General features: G+C 43.5%; 1 protein-coding gene across 4 annotated transcripts in view; it reads right to left on the reverse strand.

Annotated features, from left to right (window-relative positions):
- The window catches only part of TEF (TEF transcription factor, PAR bZIP family member), a 51,900-nt gene that overhangs the window by 24,159 nt on the left and 5,735 nt on the right, over positions 1 to 22,006 (reverse strand). For 2 of the 4 annotated variants that reach the window (XM_082265900.1, XM_082265901.1), the window contains exon 1: positions 5,629 to 5,783. The exons of the other annotated variants lie outside the window; for them this stretch is intronic. In XM_082265900.1, coding sequence (XP_082122026.1) covers positions 5,629 to 5,767 — 139 coding nt within the window. In that variant the 5' untranslated portion in view covers positions 5,768 to 5,783. Of the gene's footprint in view, positions 1 to 5,628; positions 5,784 to 22,006 lie in introns of those variants that run through there. 4 annotated transcript variants of the gene reach the window in all.

Here is a 22,006-nt window from a genome sequence, read left to right on the forward strand (position 1 = left end):
AGTCCTCCTAATACTTATGTGAGCTCCCTCTCTATCCAGTGATGTCCACGAGTGCCTCAGCAGTCCCAGACTCCCTCTCCTGATTGGCTGAGACACAGCAGCTGCGCCTTTGCTCCCGCTGCTGTCAAACTTGGGGGGGGGGGGGATGGGGTGAGTTGAGGGAGAGGAGAATGGCAGATCCATGTCTGAACGGATACAGAGCTGCAGCTCGGTTGGGTTGCCCCCATAGCAAGCTGCTTGCTGTGGGGGTACTCAACAGGAGAGAGGGGCTAAGAGGAGGATCTGGGCTGCCTTGTGCAAAACCACTGCACAGAGGAAGTAGAACATGATTGTTATTTTAATTTAAAAAGGTCATCACAGAGGAGGGGGGTACTCCTTTTTGGTATGAAAAATCCCAATAAGCGTATATTGATTGGTTTATGCAAAAGTTATAGCATCTATAAACTTTGGAAATTTTTATTTTTTGTACTAGTAATGGCAGTGATCAGCGACATTGTGGTGGGCATTCTGAAGCTTTGGGAACCAGTGACACTAATACAGTGATCAGTGCTAAAAAGATATGCACTGTCACAGTACTTATGACACTGGCTGGGAAGGGATTAACATCAGGGGCGATCAAAAGGTTAACTGTGTGCCTAGCCAGTTGTTTGCGTACTGTGGGAAGACATTAATCTGTGTCCCTGCTTTGCACAGACACAGGATCCATGTCTTCCCTCCTGACAGAATGGAAATCTGCCTTGTTTACAGAGGCAGACCGCCATTCTGCCTCTGTACTGAACTGGTGGGTGCCAGTAGTCACCGAGCCCACACTACCCGCCGATCAACTCCAGCTGTGAATAATCACAGTGGGAGCGAGTAGCCGGTAATGGCAATTAAATAAAAAATTAAATAACAAACATGTTATACTTGCCGCTCTGTGCAGTGGTTTTACACAGAGTAGCCCCATCCCTCCTCTTCTCGGGTGCACCACAGACGCTCCTGGCCCCTCCCTCCTGCCAAGTGCCCCTAGAGCAAACAGCTTGCTAAAGGGGCACCTGAGCAGATTAGCTCCCAATCCACTGCTCCGATTGTCCATATACACACACAGAGCCACAGCTTTGCCCGCCCCTCTTTCTTCTCATTGGCTCACTGGCTGTGAGCCAATGAGGGGAGGGGGGGGAATAATTACCCAGAGAGCCTCGGGTCTCTTGCACATTATTGCTGAATCGCGATCGGGCTCAGGTAAATATTTGGGGGGGGGGGGGGATAATTCCCTGGAAAACCTCAGGTCTCGTGCACATTGCTGGATCACGATGGGGCTCTGGAAAGTACTGGGGGGGCTGCTGCACAGAGGTTTTTAACCTTCATGTATAGAAGGAAAAAAAAAACATTGTGCCTTTAGGACCACTTTAAGTAAACTGGGCTAAGCCCATAAGGGAGTGTATGAACAGGCCAAGTGAGGATAGTGAACTATGCTGACCTTTCCTAGGAGCGATATGGTCAACACCACTGCTGACTTTGTATAGAAAAAATAAAATTGGCTTTAATACTTTCCAGAGTCAGAAATACCCAGAATACATTTGAAGACCTGGAATTTAATAAATCCTTATTACATACTTATTCTTGGTCAGTGAATTAAGGTTTTAAGAGTAGAGTAAATAAAGTACGGAAACAAATGCTAGCCATATACTTTTCAAATTTCAGGCCATTTTCCTGCTATATCAGAAATTTGAGCCGTGGGTGATCCTACCAGCATTACTGCCTGCTCGCAGTCCTCTGAGAAATGTACATGGTGCTGTGCACATGCAGCTTCATTGACATTTCCAGTACAGTGCCAAGATGAATGACTCCTGCGCATGTGTAAAAGTTACATCATCCCACACAGGCAATTCAAGACGAACAGCCAAAGGCCAAGACCCAAAAAAGCTTGAGGAGAAGATGCCAGCGTCTTCAGAGGACCAGTGTTTTAAAAAAAAAATAAAATAGAAAAATTGAAAGAGCTGGGCGGAACATTCTCATGCCAAAACAGTGACTCCAGCCAATCAGATGTAGCCACTGTTCGTGTTTTCAGACCACGGCTGTCAGATAGGAGTAATCAGAAGATGGAGGTATGGTGGAATCTAGGGATTTCTCTCGTTCAGCCCACAGGACTGAATGAGAGAAATCTACGTGTATGGCTAGCCTAACATTTGTAGAAAAAGAAATAAGCAATCGCAGCTTTCGGGTTACTCCAAGTACAATGTATCTACATTAGAAAAGTTGATTGAAAATGAACCATCTCCAATGCACAGATTTTTCTTCAACTGGATTTTCCATATCAGCAAAGCTGTAAAAATCTGTCTAACGAGTGCCTTTAAGGCTCTGTTCACATCTGCATGTTTTGTGAGTGCGGGTTGCAATGCCATTAATTGTTAAAAGGAACCCCAAACATAGCCAGGAAATGTTCAGTAAAAAAATGTGTTCATGCATATTTTGGTGGGGTTTTTTGTTATTTTTAATCTTTTTATTTGGTTTTATTGCTTTTTTTTGTAGGAGGAGCGGACTGGATGTTACACACAAAACCCTACCAAAAAGGCATATACATGCGTATAAATAAAGTCTGTGAACCGAAAAAACACACCTTCATACATGAGAAAAAAAAAAAACACTACAGCAAACGGCATATGTGTGAATGGGACCCATAGAAAACCATGTTGAATTGATCATCATTCATTCCTGTGCTTCTAAAATCATATTTATTTTCTATTAAAATGAAGTGAATAATGTGTAAATACAACAAACCTTTCACCCAGAGCTCAAACTAAAGGAATCTCAATCTAATCCTCTCAGTAGTACTTTTATAAAATTTTGTTTTTATAGCAGCAGCTCTGTCAAAATCCGTAGGCTACCTCACCAAATTTGCAATAGTAAACAATTAAACCATTACAATTGGAAAAGGCCAACATTAGCAGCACTATTAAAACATCCTTGTTTACAATGAGCTTGCAGTGGGAATTAGCAAACTAATAGTCAGATTATGTTCTTTCCTCCAACCGGTGTACATATAACTTGGATGTTCACACCATGCGCCTTCACCACAACTCTTTGATTCCCTTTAAGGCAATGGGACACTTAGCAGAAAGCCAATTCACTGTGTCTTTAATTGAACATATCATTTGGGTGTCAGCCTCCACTCCATCATAAACCTCCACAGAGCTTTAAATTCTCTGCTTCTTGTTAATTTGGTCACCCTTAGATTGCCACTCAGGTTTCCGACCTATGTTCTTCCCGTAGCAGGAGCTCCCATAAAGTGGTCATGAAAGAAAGAGGACTAATAGTTTGATATTGCTAAAACTATTTATTGAATAAAATTGTGTCCCCTTGTCCCCTCTTACACAGTATTAATACGCTTCCAGCATGAAAGACATGACATTCAGGTTAAATGCCTGACATTCAAACTCAATTTGCAAGGAGCTGGCTGCTACGGCAGTACCGCTCTCACCACTTATCCTGCTCGGTGTAGATCGTGGTGATTCCTGGGCAGTGTGTACAGCGCCCAGTCTTCGCAATCGTGTGCCCACGTCCTAACACGTTTCATCATCATGACTTCAACAGAGGGCTGTAAACGCTGTCCTGGAATCACTGCGATCTACACCAAGCACAATTAGCAGTGAGAGCAGTACTGCTGTACCAGTCAGGCATTTAACCTGGATATCATGTCTTTCATGCTGGCAGTTTATTAATACTGTGTAAGCGCATTTTATGAGGGGAGAAGGGGACACAATTTTATTCAAAAAAAGTTTTATCAATATCACAGTCCTCTCTTTCATGACCACTTTATGGGAGCTCCTGCTATGGGAAGAACATAGGTCGGAAACCCGAGTGGCAATCTAAGGGTGACCAAATTAACAAGAAGCAGAGGATTTAAAGCGCTCTCTGAAGGTTTATGATGGAGTGGAGGCCGACACCTAAATGATATGTTCAATTAAAGGGGCAGTGTATTGGCTTTCTGGTGAGTGTCCATGATCTTAAAAGGAAATCACAAGGGGTGTGGTGAAGGCGCATGGTGTGAACATCCAAGTTATATGTACACGGGTTGGAGGAAAGAACATTAGCGGACTATTTGTTTACTAATTCCCACTGCAAACTCATTGTAAACAAGGATGTTTTATTAGCACTGCTAATGTTGGTCTTTTCCAATTGTAATGGTTTGTTTACTCTTGCAAAGTTTTATTATATATATATATATATATACACACACACACACACAGCTGTGAACTTAGCCTGAGAATCAGAAAAGTGTATCACCCCTAAAAGATCCCCACAACCTAATCATCACCCGAGGCCAGTACAAGGGATAACTTCAGGCTGTGTATGGGCGGCCATATGATCACCACAGCCCCCAGTTGTCCTTCATTAAGGCTAGGTTCACACATGCCTGGCTGGAGTCCATTTTTAAAAGGAGTCCGCTGGAGTTTTGTTCACCGGTTTAGGTGCAAATTAGTTTCCCCCAATTCTCACAGGACTCTTTAAAACCGGACAGCGGCCATCCTGGACAAGCCTGAACCGGCTATATCGCAAGTGAATCCAGTTCACGTTATGCAAATCGGATACAGTTCAAAGGGCATTCAATTTCCATGTGTGAACAGTCTTGGGAGGGACTGTCCCTCTTTTTTTACACCAAGTTCCTTGTGCAGCCTTAGTTGTCCCTCATTTTGGTCTTAGGTGTACATCTCTATATACAAATATACTATTTTATGAATCAAGTGTTATGCTGCACTCAGGGCCGGATTAAGGGCATCATGGGCTTGGTGCTGAGGATTTTGAAGGGCCTTAAGGGCCGTGCCTTGGCATGCACCCAGAGGAGGAAGGGTGCAGCCATGCATGCCTAATTCAACATGGGATGCTGTCTCTGAAGCCCATAAACACATCCATGCATCGGCAACTGTCCCTCCTTGTCCGGCCTTCGTGCTGTGTGGGGAGGTTCTGAGGGAGCTGCCTGGGGAAGCAAGCATAGAAGCCAGACTTCTGTGTTTACAAGTGACAGAAGAGCGGTCACAGTGAATATGGCCAACCCGGGGCCCATATAAAAGGTAGGGGCCTGGAGCTGCAGCTCCAATAGCCCCTACGTTAATCTGGCCCTGGCTGCACTACTCTTTATATCCAACCTCTATTACTGCATTTGTTATCTTAAAAAGACAATAGAGAAAAAACACTTGTGTGGTTTGGCCAATCATTTTCTGCATATTAGGCCTTTGTGGTCCATGAACCAGGGTAGGGCTGTGGCATGGATGTGTCCTTATATATTGTGCTAAAACATGTCCCTCTTTATTAGAGAAAGTTGTGAGGGATACGATCATCTATCATAAGCTTAGTGTACATATATTAGGGTGGAACCTTTCATGCACATTCTGCCTCTTGGGAAGTAAACCTGCATATAGTGTAGGAAGGCAACCTCAGCCTACAGCAAGGCCACAAGAGACGAGGGAATGGACACTACAGGGTCACCGTCTACTGATATGTGCCAGCTACACGTGACACATTTCCACCAATCCTGCTATTTCTGATGCAACCTTGCTAAGTCCTATCCCTGCCTCTACCAGAAGGAATGTGGGTTATGGCCGCTGGCAGCTGAGGGAGGAGGCGCCATGGCCGCTTATATCTCCTCACCCACTTCTCCTGTATCCAGAAAGTTCTTCGGAGGGTTCTCTATGAGTTTCTTCAGAACAAGGGGAAAGGACTGGCCCAGTAGACACCCGGGAGCGGCCGGAGAGGTAGAGGCCTCGACTGAAGGCTGAGCAGCAGACATCCTGATTGCAATAACAACTAACTATACAGGCTTCACGTTCACTGAATTATTCACGCACTCTATACGCTAACTGGTCAGCTGACAGCCTTCTACGCTAGCTTTCTCGACCAACCGGCTGCCGACCAGAGATAATGACGTAGGCGGAGGGAGGGCTCTTACTGACTATTAATTATGGAATCCGCCACTAAAAGACGCCGCCTATAGGGAATATTAATTTAAGAGCAGCTCATTGGCTCCCTCAACGACTTTAATTTGCATTAGGTATATCTAGCGTTCTGATTTGTCGACGCTCTACCTTACGCAATTCTACTCACGCCTCGGCGTCACGAGATGCCATAAGCGAAGTCACGTTTTGGAGCAGAGAGATGTTGCTGTGTTCGCCCCGCCTCTCTTTTTGGGAGTCAACGAGGGGATGGAGACGATAGGGGGGAGTATATACATAAACTGTATATGATTGGTGAAATGTGAGGAATGTCGCCGCCCATAGTTTACCACTCCGAGCTGTCACAGGGCTGTAGCACGTGTCGGGAAGATCAGTGTCATGTGATGGGGTGACCATGTGGTTCGAGGAATGTCAGAGTACTTTCCTTTGTAGTTGTGTAAGTTTTCTTCTAGTCCTATAAATCTCTGCAGCCTATGCGCAAGTGCTAATGAATAATCGATTTAATATGCATGGACTAATCTGAATGTTTCTTATAAAAAAAACTCTGTTAGTACGTTCATCACTTTCACTGTAGCAGGATTATTAGACCTGAAAGATTAGTTTATCTGAATAAAGTAATTAAAGCTGAACTCCAGGCACAAAAAACATTCATTATTTTATATTCTATAGCCACAAATGATATGAATTCACCAGATGCCTTTGCAAACCCAGACATCATCTTGTAAAAGTATCATCATCATTTCCTGTGCTTTACATACATAGCCCTTTGTCAAGCAAGTGGTGCCATCAGGGGCACCTATGGCTCCAATATCTCCTTATTTAGCATGAATCGGTCAAAATTTGAGCCAAGTATGGCAATCTATAGTTTGTTGCAGATGCTTTTTATGAAATTCCCTCAGTCGTCTACAGTCAGAGCTTAAAGCAAAAATTAAATTTCCTGCTATACATTACTCACTAACCACCATTGTCAGCTTCTCTCAAGTACCAGTTTTTCAGCCTCCTGATTGGCCAGCGGTAGATGACGTCATCCTGCACATGCACAGATCAGCATGCATTTATTAGAAGACTGAGCAGGCCAGTAAGTGTTAATAGTATTGCAAAAGAGACCAGACATAGCATGTCTCTCCTGCAATAAAGAGCTGCTGGCTGATTTCAGTGTGATTAAACTCAGGTTTACTTCCCCTTTAATTATCCAAAGAAGATTGAACAGTTCCTCTGTAAACATACTTAACTACACCGATGTGGACCACTGTTGTCACCATCAGGAAACCTGCCCTAGAATTGCCATGCCGCTAACACATGAATGTATGCAGGAAGTAGCAGCAAAGGCTGCAGGAGATCTGCTGCACTGATATGCAACAAATGATAAAAAAGTATTTTACTAAAATAAAAAAATGGCAGTTGGCTGTAATGCACAGTGCATTGGAAAATGCAATGTCATTTAGTTAGACAGAGGCATAAGTAGAACCTACAGGGCCCCTGTGCAAGAAACCATAAAGGGCCTCCCTGAATGCCCTCTCACCCCCTCCATCTGAGCCCTGAGCTTCCAGTTCTGGGAGGGCTTCAATGGACATCCTCCTAGAACCCTGCCTCCTATGTACCCCTTGAGGCACACATCCAGCACGCTCTGTGACTGCTGAGTTCTTCGGACACAACTGATCAGAGTAAAGGGCCAATCGCACAGCCCTGATGATCAGTGCAGCCCTATCACTGCTGCCTATCAGTGCCCATCAGCACCACTTATCAATGCCACCTATCAGTGCTGCCTATTAGTGCCTCCTCAGCAGGACTCTGAGTTGAGAGTGTCTCTCTCATACAGCCCAGAGTCTGCACTGACAGTTTCCTCTCCATCTGTGCGAGGGAGGGGGGAAGAGCTAATCTGCTCCTTCTCCTTCCTCCCCTCCAATCTCCTCTCCTCCTGTGTGCACCACAGAAAGTGTGAAGCCCAACAGCTCAATTATCAAATTCAACTGCTTAGCTTCACAATTTCCACGGTGCACCCAGGAGGAGAGGGGTAGGAGGAGAAGGAGCAGATCAGCTCTTTCCTCTTCCATTGGTGCGAGGGAGGAGGGAGGGGGAACTGTCAGTGCAGGCTCTCAGCTCAGAGCCCTGAGGCCAGCAACCCCGCTGGGGCCCCCATACAGTTGCTGAATGCCAGGGTGCAACCTTTGTGACCCTGGGAGTTAGGGTTTACTTTAAAGCTTCCAGAAGCACTATAGTCACGGAAGAGAAGTCTATAGGTTTGATGTGACTCACTGCATCGATTGTCAGTTGGTATTTCAGCAGATATGTAGTTATGGAGATTCAAAGGGCTTGTTCACAACAGAGTGCCAAGAGTAATGTGCATTTCTAGCATATGAAATACTCCATTTAAATGAAAAACTGAAGGTCATCACAGCCAAAATGCAGTATGCAGGAGTTCCTACTAACAAATTGCAATGCATATGCCAAATGGATGTCTGTGCATGTCACCTATGCTGGTGAAGTGGGCTAGGAAAGGTTGCATAGTGAATCATCGGATATTACTGATGTTGTTGTATTGGGCAATCATAAACCAAATATATGAGAAACATTCCTCCACCCTCAACTTAAAGCAGAATTAAACCCATTGGTTTAATGTTTGCTTAAAACAGTTACATTTCATGACAGCATACTGTAAATGAGAACTATTACAGTTGCTTGTGCTCTCAAATGAACTGTCAAACCAGTAAAAACCTGGAGACACAAGCAAATTCGTTCAAAGTGCCAGTCATAAGCGAGCATGCTGATGGGTGGCCCCATGAAACCCTATAGGGAAAGGGAGCCACCCTAAAAGCAGACATTAGCACCAAGCTAATTCTCATTGTTCATGGAAAGCAAGTGGCAATACAAGAAGAAACAGGAAAAACTGTACGTTTTTTAAGTAGCATCTGAAAGAACATAAATATCCCCTTAAAGTGGAACCTCACATAAAAAAAAAAAAGGAAGTTCCGCTTTATGTCCTCCACCTCACCCCTTTTCCACTTTTGAAATACTTTTTTTTCTTTAAGGTGAGCTGGTACCTAGTTTTGTCAGTTACACGCTCCCACTGGAAGTTCTCCCCCACATCACAGGTCCCAGGAGGCTGTGGGTCCATTCACAACATGCAGGGTGACTTGCGCATACACAGTGAGGAGCCGCAAGGAGTCACAGCCAGCTTCCCACAGTAAGCATACTGGTGTCAGGGACCGAAGACTGGTAAAGAATGGGCCCGGGTGAGGATAGTGCTGGATCCCTGTACAGGTAATTGTCCTTTTATTAAAAGTCAGCAGCTACAGTATTTGTAGCTTCTGACTTTTTATTTTTTATTTTTATAAGACTGAAGAATCTCTTCAAGTTATTTAACCACTTGCCGTCTGCTCACTAGAGCTCTACTGCGGCAAAGTGGTTCGTTATCGTCTGGCGACGTAGACCTACGTCGCCAGACACTCCCCTTTCTCGGTGTCGCGCGCGCACCGCCGGAGGCTCGCTCCCGCTGTATTCAGTCACAGCGGGAGTCGGGCCAGGGGAGGAGCAGCGGCGATCGCCGCTGCTCTTCCCCGATCGTCGGGGAATCGAGTGTGGAGATCCGCCCGCTTGTGTAAACAAAGCGGGCGGATCTCCTAAGTGACAGGCAGGGTCAGATTGCAGGATTCAGCATAGCTGAACATGCGATCTGTCCCTGTGTCACTCAGTCACCTCCCCCCACACACGTTAGTAAGCACCAGGCATACATTAACCCCTCCCTCTCCAATAAAAATTAACCCCTTCCCTGCCAGTGTCATTATTACAGTAACAGTGCATATATATAGCACTGATTACTGTAGTAATGTCACTGGTACCCCCAAATGTGTCAAAAATGTCAGTCAAGGATCCGATCTGTCCTTCGCAATGTCGCAGTCCCGCAAAAAAAATAAAAAAAATCGCAGATCGCCGCCATTACTCGTTAAAAAAAAACACCAAAAATGACAGAAATCTTTCCCTTAGTTAGTAAACGCAATAACTTTTGCGCAAACCAATCAAAATGCGCTTATTGTGATTTTTTTTACCAAATATAGGTAGCAGAAAACAAATTGGCCAAAAATGTAAAAAAAATTTGATTTTTAAATTTTTTTGGGGGGAATTTCATATAAAAAAATGTGAAAAATATTGTTATTTTTTCAAAATGTACGCTTTTTTTGTTTATAGCGCAAAAAGTAAAAAAAAAAAAATCGCACAGGTGATCAAATACCACCAAAAGAAAGCTCTGTTTGTGGGGAAAAAAGGACGTAAATTTTGTTTGGGTACGGCGTCGCACGACCGCGCAATTGTCAGTTAAAGTCGCACAGTGCCAAATCGCAAAAAGTGGCCCAGACGTAAGACAGCAAAATCCTCCGGTGGTAAAGTGGTTAAGTAACCTTGATCCTCATACAAGGCAACGCCTTATGACTTTTTCATAGAGAAGAATCCATTTTTTGCACAGTGATTTTTTGGCTTTGACTTCAAAGAGGAGGGAAAAGTGGAGATCCGCACTGGGATGTGGGAAGTGTGACTGGTGCATGTGATTTTTCTCTATCAAAGAACTGTCTTCACAATTTAGATACTGGCATTTTGGTCTTTTTATGTCTTTACTTCAATCTTAATACTATAATAGTGGACTTTGTTATTTATAGAACACTGGCTTTATTTTCTTCTAGGTGCTGCATATAACAAAAATCAAAGTTACTTACAAACAGAATAAAGAATTGGTTTAGAATATATACGTATTATTGCTGAATACAATAAGACACAGAAAATAGCTGTGATGATTCCTGTGTGGATATTGTAGCTCTTAAACTGAATGAAGACTGAAGAATAAACATTTGTTGTTGGATATCTTCCTATGGTTACCTATGCAGTGTGTGGTTACTGAAAGTCAAAATTACCAGGCAGGTTAGGGAATGTATACAGTATGTGCCACAGGCTTATTATTGTTGTTTTATCAAACCCTATCACCAAATTATAACTTAGGCTCGGTTCACACTGATGCGATGCGGGAAGGCTGCGAATTCGCAGCCTGTTCCCGCATCGCACACGCACCCCCGGCAGTTCACACTGCCATATGCGATCCGCTGGGGGTGTCAATGTAATCTTAACGACACCCCCAGTATGATCGCATATCGCAGTGCGATCGTGCAGTTCGCACAGGATCGGATCGCACAAGTGTGAACCGCTGTGCGATCCGATCCTGATGCGGCAGCAAAAATGCCTCCTGTGCGTGTTTGCTGCGGGTGCGATGCGAATTTAGCCATACAAACTGTATGGCTAAACTCGCACCGCACAGCTGATCGCATGTCATGTCGGAGCAGTGCGCTCCGACATGACATGCGAACCCGGCACACGCAGTAGTGTGAACCGGGGCTAATAATTAATCTGCTTGCATAATTTACTCAAATCAGACCTTGTATAGGGATCATAAGTATGTTTTTGGCCAAACACTGTGCAAACTTCTGCCAGTTACTGATGAACCGGCAAAAATGACTGCATGCCTTTATCAGCCCCCTCTTGCTACGCAGAAAATTGTCAGCTGATTCTTGGATCATCTGATAGCCACTGGCAGCAGCTATCAGAATACAATAGCCCAGCAGGGGGGGATTCATCAATAAACACTGTTAGGGCTTGTTTACATTACCAGTGCTCTCTGAAAATCTGCGGTGGATCGCTTTTCTGAAGGTGTTTGACAGGCGGTGAGGAAGTATTATGTCACTTCCTCACTGCCTGTTTTGATCTCTAAAAACTTGCAACACCATGCTGCAACTGAATGCATTGCACGCATTTGCAGTGCAGTTGTAACACCTTCCTATTCAGTTAGAACTTCCTGCCAAATGCGACTTGGGGGATCATTTTTGCCACACCGAGGCATGTGTACACTCCTGTCTGCTGCCTTTGCAGCATCATGGCGAGCAGTTTTGGGGGGGAATAAAAATATGTCTCAACTGCGTGGTTTTCCCGACCCCAAAATACAAGTGAAAAACGTAGTCTTAAGGCCCGTACACAGGCCTGTGTGTATGCCCCCACCCTGTCCAACAAAAGATGGACGATACCATCTGTCCAACAGCTTAGCATAGGTGATCACTATACTAGCTTTGCATAGTTAGTACAGAGGCTCCGACCGGAGCTGACAGTTTTTTTTTTATTTGTTCAAACCAGTGTGTACCAGGCTTTATTGTGGATGGATGAATCTGTTAAGCTGGCCATACATTAATCCTTTTTTTTCGTCCAACCAGTGGGTTAAAAAATAAAATAAAGGACCCCCCTTCTCCCTACCACACACTGGCTGTGCATGGGGAATCACTCCCGCTGTGCTATTGTGTTCTGAGGGTGGGGAGACTTCCCTGCCATCAGAGCACACTGATCAATATTGCTGGCAGCACTGATCATTCAGGAAAAACCCAACGAGCTGGTTGTACAGAAGTAGATCGGCCTAATTTTGATCCATGTATGGCTAGCTTTAGATTTTGCCTGTAGGCTAAATGAAAAATAATCTGTCAGTATACGGACATCTTAACAAATACGTCTCATCTTACTCCCACAATATATGTTTACATTTTCCCCCCAAGCATTACTGGTGTGAGATTTTAGCAATGGATTGAGGCCATATATATTCAGACAGTTTCTTACATTATCAATGGCTTTCTGTGATAGAATGTGTGATCCAGGCTGAAAAACAAGTCTGGGTGGTTGGACAGCTTTTAGTTTCTAAACATTGTCTGGTGGTTTACATTAAATAAATGAAAGACAAGCTTCCACAAACTCTGACCTCTACCTTCCCATTAGAATAGAAGAAAGCGAGCTTTACAACATGGTGTCCTTTTATTATGTTGCGTGAGTCATTAGTCAACACAATAGTGATTCCTGTTGGTCCACAAAATTCCTAAAATACTATACATGTGGGTAGTTCTCCCCTCTCCTGTTTCATCCCCATCCCTAGAAAAGCCTGAAGACTCTTGGTGTCTCTTTAGATAACATAATGAAAATTAATGGTGTCCAGTATAGCAAACCTGCATATGTTTTCTAGTAAACCAAGAAGTAAACTTTATCATATGGATCACCAAAGGAGATTTTAGATGTTACTTTTTTTTTATTCCTTTAACGTTTAGGTGCAATTTGCTGCATTTATAAGCATGCCAGTGCAAAAAATGCATGCTGCTGTACTTTTTTTTTTTAAAACCTTGGAACTGAATGCAATGTGAACTAGGGTTCTTGGAAAATTGTGCATGTGTTCACACCTGAAAACATTTGGTGTAAACAAGCTGTCAAGGATGTGCTGTTCAGATTTGTGTTGTGTAATATTGCTCAGGCACTGTAAAAGTTAAGTTGCTATTGCCACATCACTTGGCAGTGATATACAGAGTATATTGTCTGGCAGACCTCACCCTTTCCATCCTGTATTTTCATACCTGGAAGAGCTGCTAGCATTTCTGAATGTAGGTCAATGATATGGAAGTAGATCAGCCACAAGCTCAAACAAATGTTCTGATATACCACCGACTTGAAAAAGCATGTGGCTACACCCACTCACTGTGTTCTTTTAATGGTATTATACAACTGGCATCATTATGACATTGTTCACACCTTGCATCTAAACAATGGGATTAAATTCAACTTGCAGTAACAGCAACATATTATAAATGTTGGCTAATCACAGCCTATCCTCAAACAACCTTGTTATTGTCCTCATATTATCTTAAACTTGATTATGTGAGAGTGTCATGTCTATTAGGATTGGTGACATGATTTTTCTACGAAATGTGCACAGTACTGTGCACATTTTTAGGCAGGTATAAAGAAAATGCTGTAAAGTAAGAATGCTTTAAAAAAATATAGATTTTAATTGTTTCTTTTTTTTAAATCAAATTACAAAATGCAAGATGTGAGCGAACAGAAAAGAACAGAAGAAAATTTTAAATCAAATAAATATTTATTGTGACTACCCTTTGGCTTTACACCAGCATCAATTATTGCACTTGCACACTTTGTACACTTGTACAAAGTCAGGGATTTTGTAGGATTAAAGTCCGGTGTATGAATAATCATCAATTTCATATGTAGGTTAAAACACAGGCATTAAAGTGGTTGTAAGCCCTCACATATGCCCAGTGAAATGAACAGTCTCAGCTGATACACAGAGATTAAACAAATCCTCCCACATAGGTTTTACTTGTTTATCTGCAGTCCACAGAGGAGGGGGTGGAGAGACTGCAGTTACAGCGTGTGAGAGCTGATTGAAGGAAAGGCACCCCCCTCCACACAGCAGAAGAACAGTGTTCTGAATAGAAAAGTGCCCATATGAGCTCTCCCCCCTCCTCCCCCGACACAAATTTATCTTATGTGTCTGAAAAACTTCTCAGAAGTGACTCATGCTGATAACAAAGGAACGAAGCACCAGAGATAAACAACACTTAGAGCTTTGGAGACAGATAAGTAAACTAGGGATCGACCGGTTATCGGCAACACCAATATATCGAGGGCCGATATGCAATTTCCCCAATATATCAGAATCAGCCCTGGTGGTCACCAATATTGCCGTAACATCATTGCGTATGTTGCGCCACGCGCCTCCGTGCACTGGGAGTCTGCGACAGCTTCTGCGGCCTTCTTAGGCCACCTCCCTCAGCCTCGTTTTGGAGTTTCACAGTGCGCACAGTGTGTTTTACAGCCGCCGCCACATACTGGAGTCTCTGCACAGTTGGGACAGTGAGTGATTCTCTCAATCATACAGTACAGTGACCAGTTACAGTGCACACAGGCCCTGTACTGCCACCAAAGGGTGCCAGCCAGCCACCCACAGTGCCAGCCAGCCACCCACCCACCCACCACATGGTGCTAGCCAGCCATACCACCAAAAGGGTGCAAGCCAGCCACGGGTGCCAGCCAGCCACCAAAGGGTGCCAGCCAGCCAGCCACCCACCACAGGGTGCCAGCCAGCCAACCACCCACCACAGGGTGCCAGCCAACCACCCACCACAGGGTGCCAGCCAGCCACCCACCACAGGGTGCCAGCCAGCCACCCACCCACCACAGGGTGCCAGCCAGCGACCCACCCACCAAAGGGTGCCAGCCAGCCACCCACCAAAGGGTGCCAGCCACTCATCACCACAGGGTGCCAGCCAGACAGTTTTTTTTTTAAGCCTATATTTAATTTCATTAGTGTCTTTCAAATTTCAATGGAGAAGGATGCAGATAGAAAAATTTAAAGTGTGGTCTGGGAATACTTCTCATCTCCTTCTCCAGGGAAAGCAGCAGCAGTGTGATACGTCAAATCTTTGAGCCCATCTAAGAGCTCATCCTGTTGAATTGTATCATGCAGAGCAGCAGCACAGAAAAAACAAAATTAATCACAAGGTGAAACATCACTATCCCAGGCAACAATAACAGATATGTTTCAGGAAATAAACAGGTGGCTAAAATCGGATGGAAGATCCCAACTGCTGGACAGAGTATTCACAGAGATAGAGTTCACTGATAACCAGCCATTTACAATAGTGTCTAACTCTGGATTTAAGCGGTTGATGTCCATACTTGAGCCAAGGTACCCACTAAAGAGTGACAAGTTTTATCGAACTGAAATGCTGGAAAAGATTCACCAAAAGATCGTTGAGAAAGTAAAGGCTATGCTGCAACCAGAGAATGCTGGCAACTCACTCTCATTCAGGACTGACTGCTGGTCAGGACAAACAGCTGTCCACTTCATTGACAGAGGATGGACAAGAAGGCATTTGGTGTTGAATACAAAAGTGATGCAAGGATCCCACACTGGGGAGTACATTAGAGAAATGTTTCTAGGCATGCCAGAAGAATGGGGAATCACCAAAGACTGAATGATGCTTGTGCTTCGAGACAGCGGAGTGTACATGGTGAAAGGAATGAGACTTGCTGAAGCGTCAGACCTCAGAGGCATGGCACACACCCTCCAACTTGTGGTAAATGATGATCTGTCAGACCAGAAAGCTTTGCTTGACAAAATGAACATGCTGAAGAAGTGCGCAGGCAATTTCCACCATTCAGTCCTTGCCAAGCAGCGACTGAGGTGCATTCAGGAAGACCTTAGCCTACCTAAATACAACTTGGTCAGGCTGTTCTAACACAATGGAACTCAACACTTCACATGCTGCAAAGAATGCTGGAGCAGAAGCAAGCTCTTACCATATATTCAGGTGAATATGGACTTGGAGGACATTCTTGTCCTACTGCTGATCAGTGGGACATTGTAGCCAATGTCATTGAGACCCTCCTCCCCATAGAGGAAGTGACACTAGAGGTGAGCCATTACGACTCATCTGTGTCTTCTGTCATCCCATGTGTGAGAGTGCTGAAGATGCTTCTTCAACAGAATGAAGGACCCAACACACGTGGCATTAACACATGTAGGCAGGCCATGAGGGATAGCCTCGCCAAGCGTTTTGAGAAGCATGAAGAGAATAAAAATGTTGTGCTTGCATGTCTTTTGGATCCTCGATACAAGAACTATCCTTTCTCTTCTGATGATTTATTGGCCAAGGCAAAACAATGGCTGACAGAAGATATTCAACAGAAGGTGCAGGAGGTTCCTGGCGAAAAGAAAAGTCAAGAAGAGAAGGTTTCTAATGTGGAAGAGCAGGATAAAGGAGAAATATGTCCAAAAAGACAACAAAATTAAAAGAAAATTCATCATGGTCAAATAGATGCCATGTTCATGAGGATTCTTCTGAATCTGCAATAATGAGCCTGGATGATGAACTTCATCTCTATTTGAAGAAACCATGACAGAAGAATTGATCCTTTTCAGTGGTGGAAAGAAAATGAGGCACGCTACAAAAGTCTTTCTTCTCATGCTAGAACAGCCTTTTTCAACCAGGGTGCCCAGGCACCCTGGGGTGCCTTGGCAAATTGCCTAAAAATTGAACCCCAAAATTGTATACAAGGCGGCTTGTGGATAAAGCTGCCTTTTAGTTACACAAAGCCACAGGTTTTCATTGGACAGCCTTACAAACTTCTTGAGAGCACCTTAGCTGAGTGATGGAGAAAAATTCAGGGAGAAGGGAAACATTGGAATACTAGTCAGAACCAGTTTTCACAAGTGTATTTGCTATGGAAGAATAAACACTGGGTGTCTTACTTGTGTGGATGTTGTTGTGTTGGGCAAAACTAATAGAATAGTTTTAACATTTTAGAATGGGGAGCCTCAAGACTGTCCATCATTTTTAAAGGGTGTCTTGAGACTTTACATCATTTTTAAAGGATGCCTTGACTGAAAAATGGTTGAGAAACACTGTGCTAGACGATACCTTTCTGCTCCTCTTTCCTTGGTACCAAGTGAGTGTGTTTTTAGTGAAGTGGCAGCAATTTATGAAAAGAAAAGAAGCCGCTTAACTGGTGAACATGGTGAAATGTTATGCTTTCTGCACAATAATATTGTTCTACTTAACTGGGAGTATTGAGAGTGTAGTAGTATAGTACTACAGTAGTGTCCACTCCACTCCAATCCATTCCACTGTCTAGCTTTTGTCTAGTTTTTTTTCTAGTAGTTTTGCACTGACTGCGCTGCGCTGTAGTCAGTGCAAAACTGCTAGAAATAAAGCTAGACAGAGGATTGGAGTCAGTGGACTACTGCTGCAGTAGTGCGCCACTCACTGCTGCAATAATTTTAAATCGTTACTGCAGTAGTGATTTAAAATGATTGCAGTGAGTGAGTGTACAAACTGCAGCAGTAGTCCACTGACTCCCCACTGTCTAGCTTTTTTTCTAGCAGTTTTGCACTGACTGCAGTTAGTGATTTAAAATCATTGCAGTGAGTGCACTACTGCAGCAGTTGTCCACTGACTCCTCCAATCCGCTGTCTAGCTTTTTTTCTAGCAGTTTAATTTGCACTGACTGCAATAGTGATTTAAAATCATTGCAGTGAGTGCACTACTGCAGCAGTAGCCCACTCCACTCCACTGACTCCTTCAATCCACTGTCTAGCTGTTTGTTGTTGTCTAGCTTTTTTTCTAGCAATTTAATTTGCACTGACTGCAGTGTTAAAAATGTTAATAAACAAACATTAACATGTTCAGTAACAGATTTGTGTCGAAATTTGTGTTTATTTTGCAAAACTTTAAAAATGTTCAAAAATATTGGCGTATCTCGATATGCATTGGCCAAAATATCGGTATCAGCATCGAAAAACCGATATCGGTCGATCACTAAAGTAAACACTACAGATATGTGTGCTTTGCATATATTTCACGACTGGTTAGAGAGTTGTTTCTTTGTATAGTTTATTTCCCCGTAGCGGCCTTTGGGGTGCTATGTTTTTCTTTTGTCAATGTTCTCTATTGTCTGTCTAAAAAAACTAATAAAAATAATTTTTCAAAAAACTATAACAGAAACAGCTGTGTAGGAGGCCTAAAACTGGTTGAGGAACAGCCAAACTCTGCTACTAAGGTGAGGCTGTAGAAGACAGTTTCAAGTTACAGGTCCTACACCATGGAAAGACTGAGCACAGCAACAAGACATAAGATAGTTATACTGCACCAGCAAGATCTCTCCCAGGCAAAGATTTCAAAGCAGACAGGGGTTTCACTATGTGCAGTTTAACCACTTTTGAAAAAGCACAAAAAAAACGGGCAACGATGAGGCCCATAGATGCAGTGGTCAGCCAAGGAAACTTGATGCAGCAGATGAAAGATACATCATGCTTTTGACATCAGAAAATGTCCAGCAGTGAAATCAATACAGAAATGGAAGAAACCACTGGGACCCACCCATCAACTGTCTGAAAAAGTCTGGCCAGAAATAGTCTTCATAGAAGAACTGCGGCCAAAAAGCCATATCTCCAATGTGGAAACAAGTCTAAGCAACTCAATTATGCATGAAAACATAGGAACTGGGTGCAGAAAGATGGCAGTAGGTACTCTGAACTGATGAGTCAAGATTTTAAATATGTGGCGGTAGCAGGGAGCAGTTTGTTTAGTGAAAGACTGGAGAGATGTACAATAATGTGTGTCTGCAGGCAACCAATGAAGCAATGTGGAGGTTCCTTGCATGTTTGGGGCTGCATTTCTGCAAAAAGAGTTGGTGATTTGATCAGGATCAATGGTGTTCTTAATGCTCAGATATACAGGAAGATATTTATCCATCATGCCACATGCCATACCATCAGGGGAGCGTGTGATTGGGCCCAAATTTTTTCTGTAGTAGGACCACAAACCCAAACATACAGCCAAGGTCATCAGTGTAAAGAAGAACCTGGAGTCTTGGAAGTGATGGTTTGGCCCCAACAAAGCCCTAATCTCAACATCGTCGAAGGATTTGAGGCAGCCTCCGTCCACAGAAGATCTGTGGTTAGTTTTACAAGATGTTTGGAATAACCTACCTGCCAAGTTCATTGTGTGCAAGTGAACCTAGAAAAACTCATGCTGTTTGGTCACACCAAATATTGATTTGATTTGGATTTCTCTTCTGTTCTTTTACCTCCAATTTTGTTATTTGATAAAAATAAACCTTTAACACTTCTATTTCTGAAAGCATTGTTAACTTACAGCATTTTTCAAATCAGCCTAAAACTTTTCCACAGTAGCGTACATCTATTTTTAACACTTTTAGTGAAGGCATTGTGGATTAAAGGAAGGTTATAAACCCTGTCAGTTTTTTCTTTTTTTTTCCATCTGTGTCCAATTAGGGAGATTGTCGTTCACTTCCTGTCCGATAGCCAAAGCAGAAAGGAAGAGGAAATTCCTCCAAAGTGAGAGGATCCCAGTGTGTCATCAGGGTCATCAGAACTAGTGTCCCCATTGGAAGATTTTCCTTTATTACTGTTCTGGTGTCAAACCAAAATTTGGGATTTTCTTTTACTTTCAATGATAATGGTAAACAGGACAAATAGAATGGGTGAACCTCTGTAACTTGGGTAGAGGTTTCAATTAGACCTCATGCACACAGGGCTTTAGAAAAATGGATCTGGACCATAACAGGCCACATGCCCTTAACACGGGGGTCAGCAGGCTTATCGGAATTTAGTAGGGGCCCCCAGATCCTGGCCCTCCCCCCCCATGTGAATGAGTATGGAGTACATTGTACTACTACCCATTCACCCCCAAAAAAAATGCAGTGTATTGTAAATAAAAACAAGAGAGGGTTTTGACAAATCCTTTATTAAAAATCTTCCTCAAGTCTTCTCCCGCCAGGCTTCCCTGCCACTGCTGTCGTATGCGCCGCCGACCTGGTCCTCCTCACGTGACGTTACAAGGGGTGGGGTCTCGTGGTGACTTCACCGGATGGCCACGCCCTATGGCTATACAAGAACTGGCAGAGAGTGGAGCTGGCACAACTACAGGAGACAGTGTCGGAGGAGGCCCGGGTCGGTGGCAGAGAAGACAGCAGCGGTGGAGAAGACCCGAGGAGGAACACTGGAGGGAGAATACCGGAGGAAGATTTTCAATAAAGAACTTGTCAAAACCATCTCTTGTTTTTATTTACACTACAAAGCCTTTTATGGGGTAAATGGGTGGGGTACAATGTACCCCATACTTATTCACAAAGGGAGGGGGGCCAGGATCTGGAGTCCCTCTTGTTAAAGGGGGCCTCCAGATTCTGATAAGCCGCCTGCTGCAGACCCTCACAACCACTGCCCAGGGTTGTTGGGAAGAGGCCCTTGTCCCAACTAATATGGGGACAAGGTGCTTTGGGGTGGGGGGGCGCATATGCCTTCCTGCCTCAAAGTACCCCCCATGTTGAAGGTGTGTGGCCTGGCATTGTCCAGGAAGGGGGGTGCTCGTTCCCCCCCTTTCTGACCTTCCAGGCTGTATGCTCGGATAAGGGTCTGGTATAGATTTTGAGGGTGAGTCCACGTTTTTTTTTTCTTTTTGGCGTGGGGTTTCCCTTCAAAATCCATACCAAACTATTTGGGATCTTGAAAGGGAACCCCACACCAAAATGAAAAAAAAAAAACGGCATTGGTTTCCCTTCCAAGATCCATACCAGACTCAAAGGGCCGTGTTTGGATCTTAGGGGGGCCCCACGCCATATTTTTTTTTTTTTTCGTTTTGGTAAAGGATTTCCCTTCAAGATCCTCAGAGCACCACAAGTTGAATCACGATGATCTCACTTGGATGCGACTTTCATTCAAATGGGCTGAAAGTCAAATCAGTTAAGATGGCTCTCAAAGGGAACCATTGATTTTGACATGTCGAAAAAAAAAAATGCTTGACTCAGCTTAACCTTGTTTTAGCAGCATCAGACATTTTTACAGCTGTATAACTCTGGTCTTCAGAACTTGCTGGCCCTGGGGTTTTTTGCAGCTTGAAAACACCTATGCCACTTACAACTCCTAAAAGCCTGTGTGTGCATGAGGCCATAGAATAACATGGAGGGGCATTTTTAAGCTGCAAAAAAAAACATCTGATGCTGGTAAAAGAAGCTGTAAAAATGCCATGTGTGTATGAGGCCTTAAAATCAACAGATGTTCTAATCCTTCTCCACTATCCAAAACTAAAATGTTTCGCCTTTAGTTACACTTAAATGTCACTGAAAATTTATTTGACACTTTTCAAAACATGCACAATCTAAAAGCATTCGCAAAAATATAATTGTAATCATACTTGAATTTACAAAAGAAAATTCTGAATCTTTGGCGTTTTAAAAGGCAATGAAACATGGGCATGAACCGAACTTTGTTATTGATAAGAGCAATAAGATTGTGATGGATTTGTAACAATGTCTTATGATCTTGGGAAAAGTAGGTAAAAAAAGGCCTCATGCACACAGGACGTTAGAAAAAATGAGCTGCAAAGCCACTACCAATGAGGACCAGGAAAAGCAGCTGTAAAAACTCGCTTTCTGCATTGGCGTTAATGAGCGGTAGCCATGTTAGCTTTTAGCAGCATTTCGCTGCCTCTATTTAAAATCAATGATTTCCTATGAGAGCCGTCTTAACTGATCCAACTTTCAGCCCATTGATTTGAAAAGAAGTCATATCCAAGTCGGATTATAATGATCTGACTTGTGGTGCGACTTCTACTCTGAGGATCTTAAAGGGGACTTTGAGTCTGCTATGGATCTTGAAAGAAACCCCACACCAAAATGAAAAAAAAAATGGCGTG

The sequence above is a fragment of the Pelophylax lessonae genome, assembly GCF_965119305.1.
Source record: "Pelophylax lessonae genome assembly, chromosome: 8".
NCBI classification, from domain to species: Eukaryota; Metazoa; Chordata; class Amphibia; order Anura; family Ranidae; genus Pelophylax; species Pelophylax lessonae.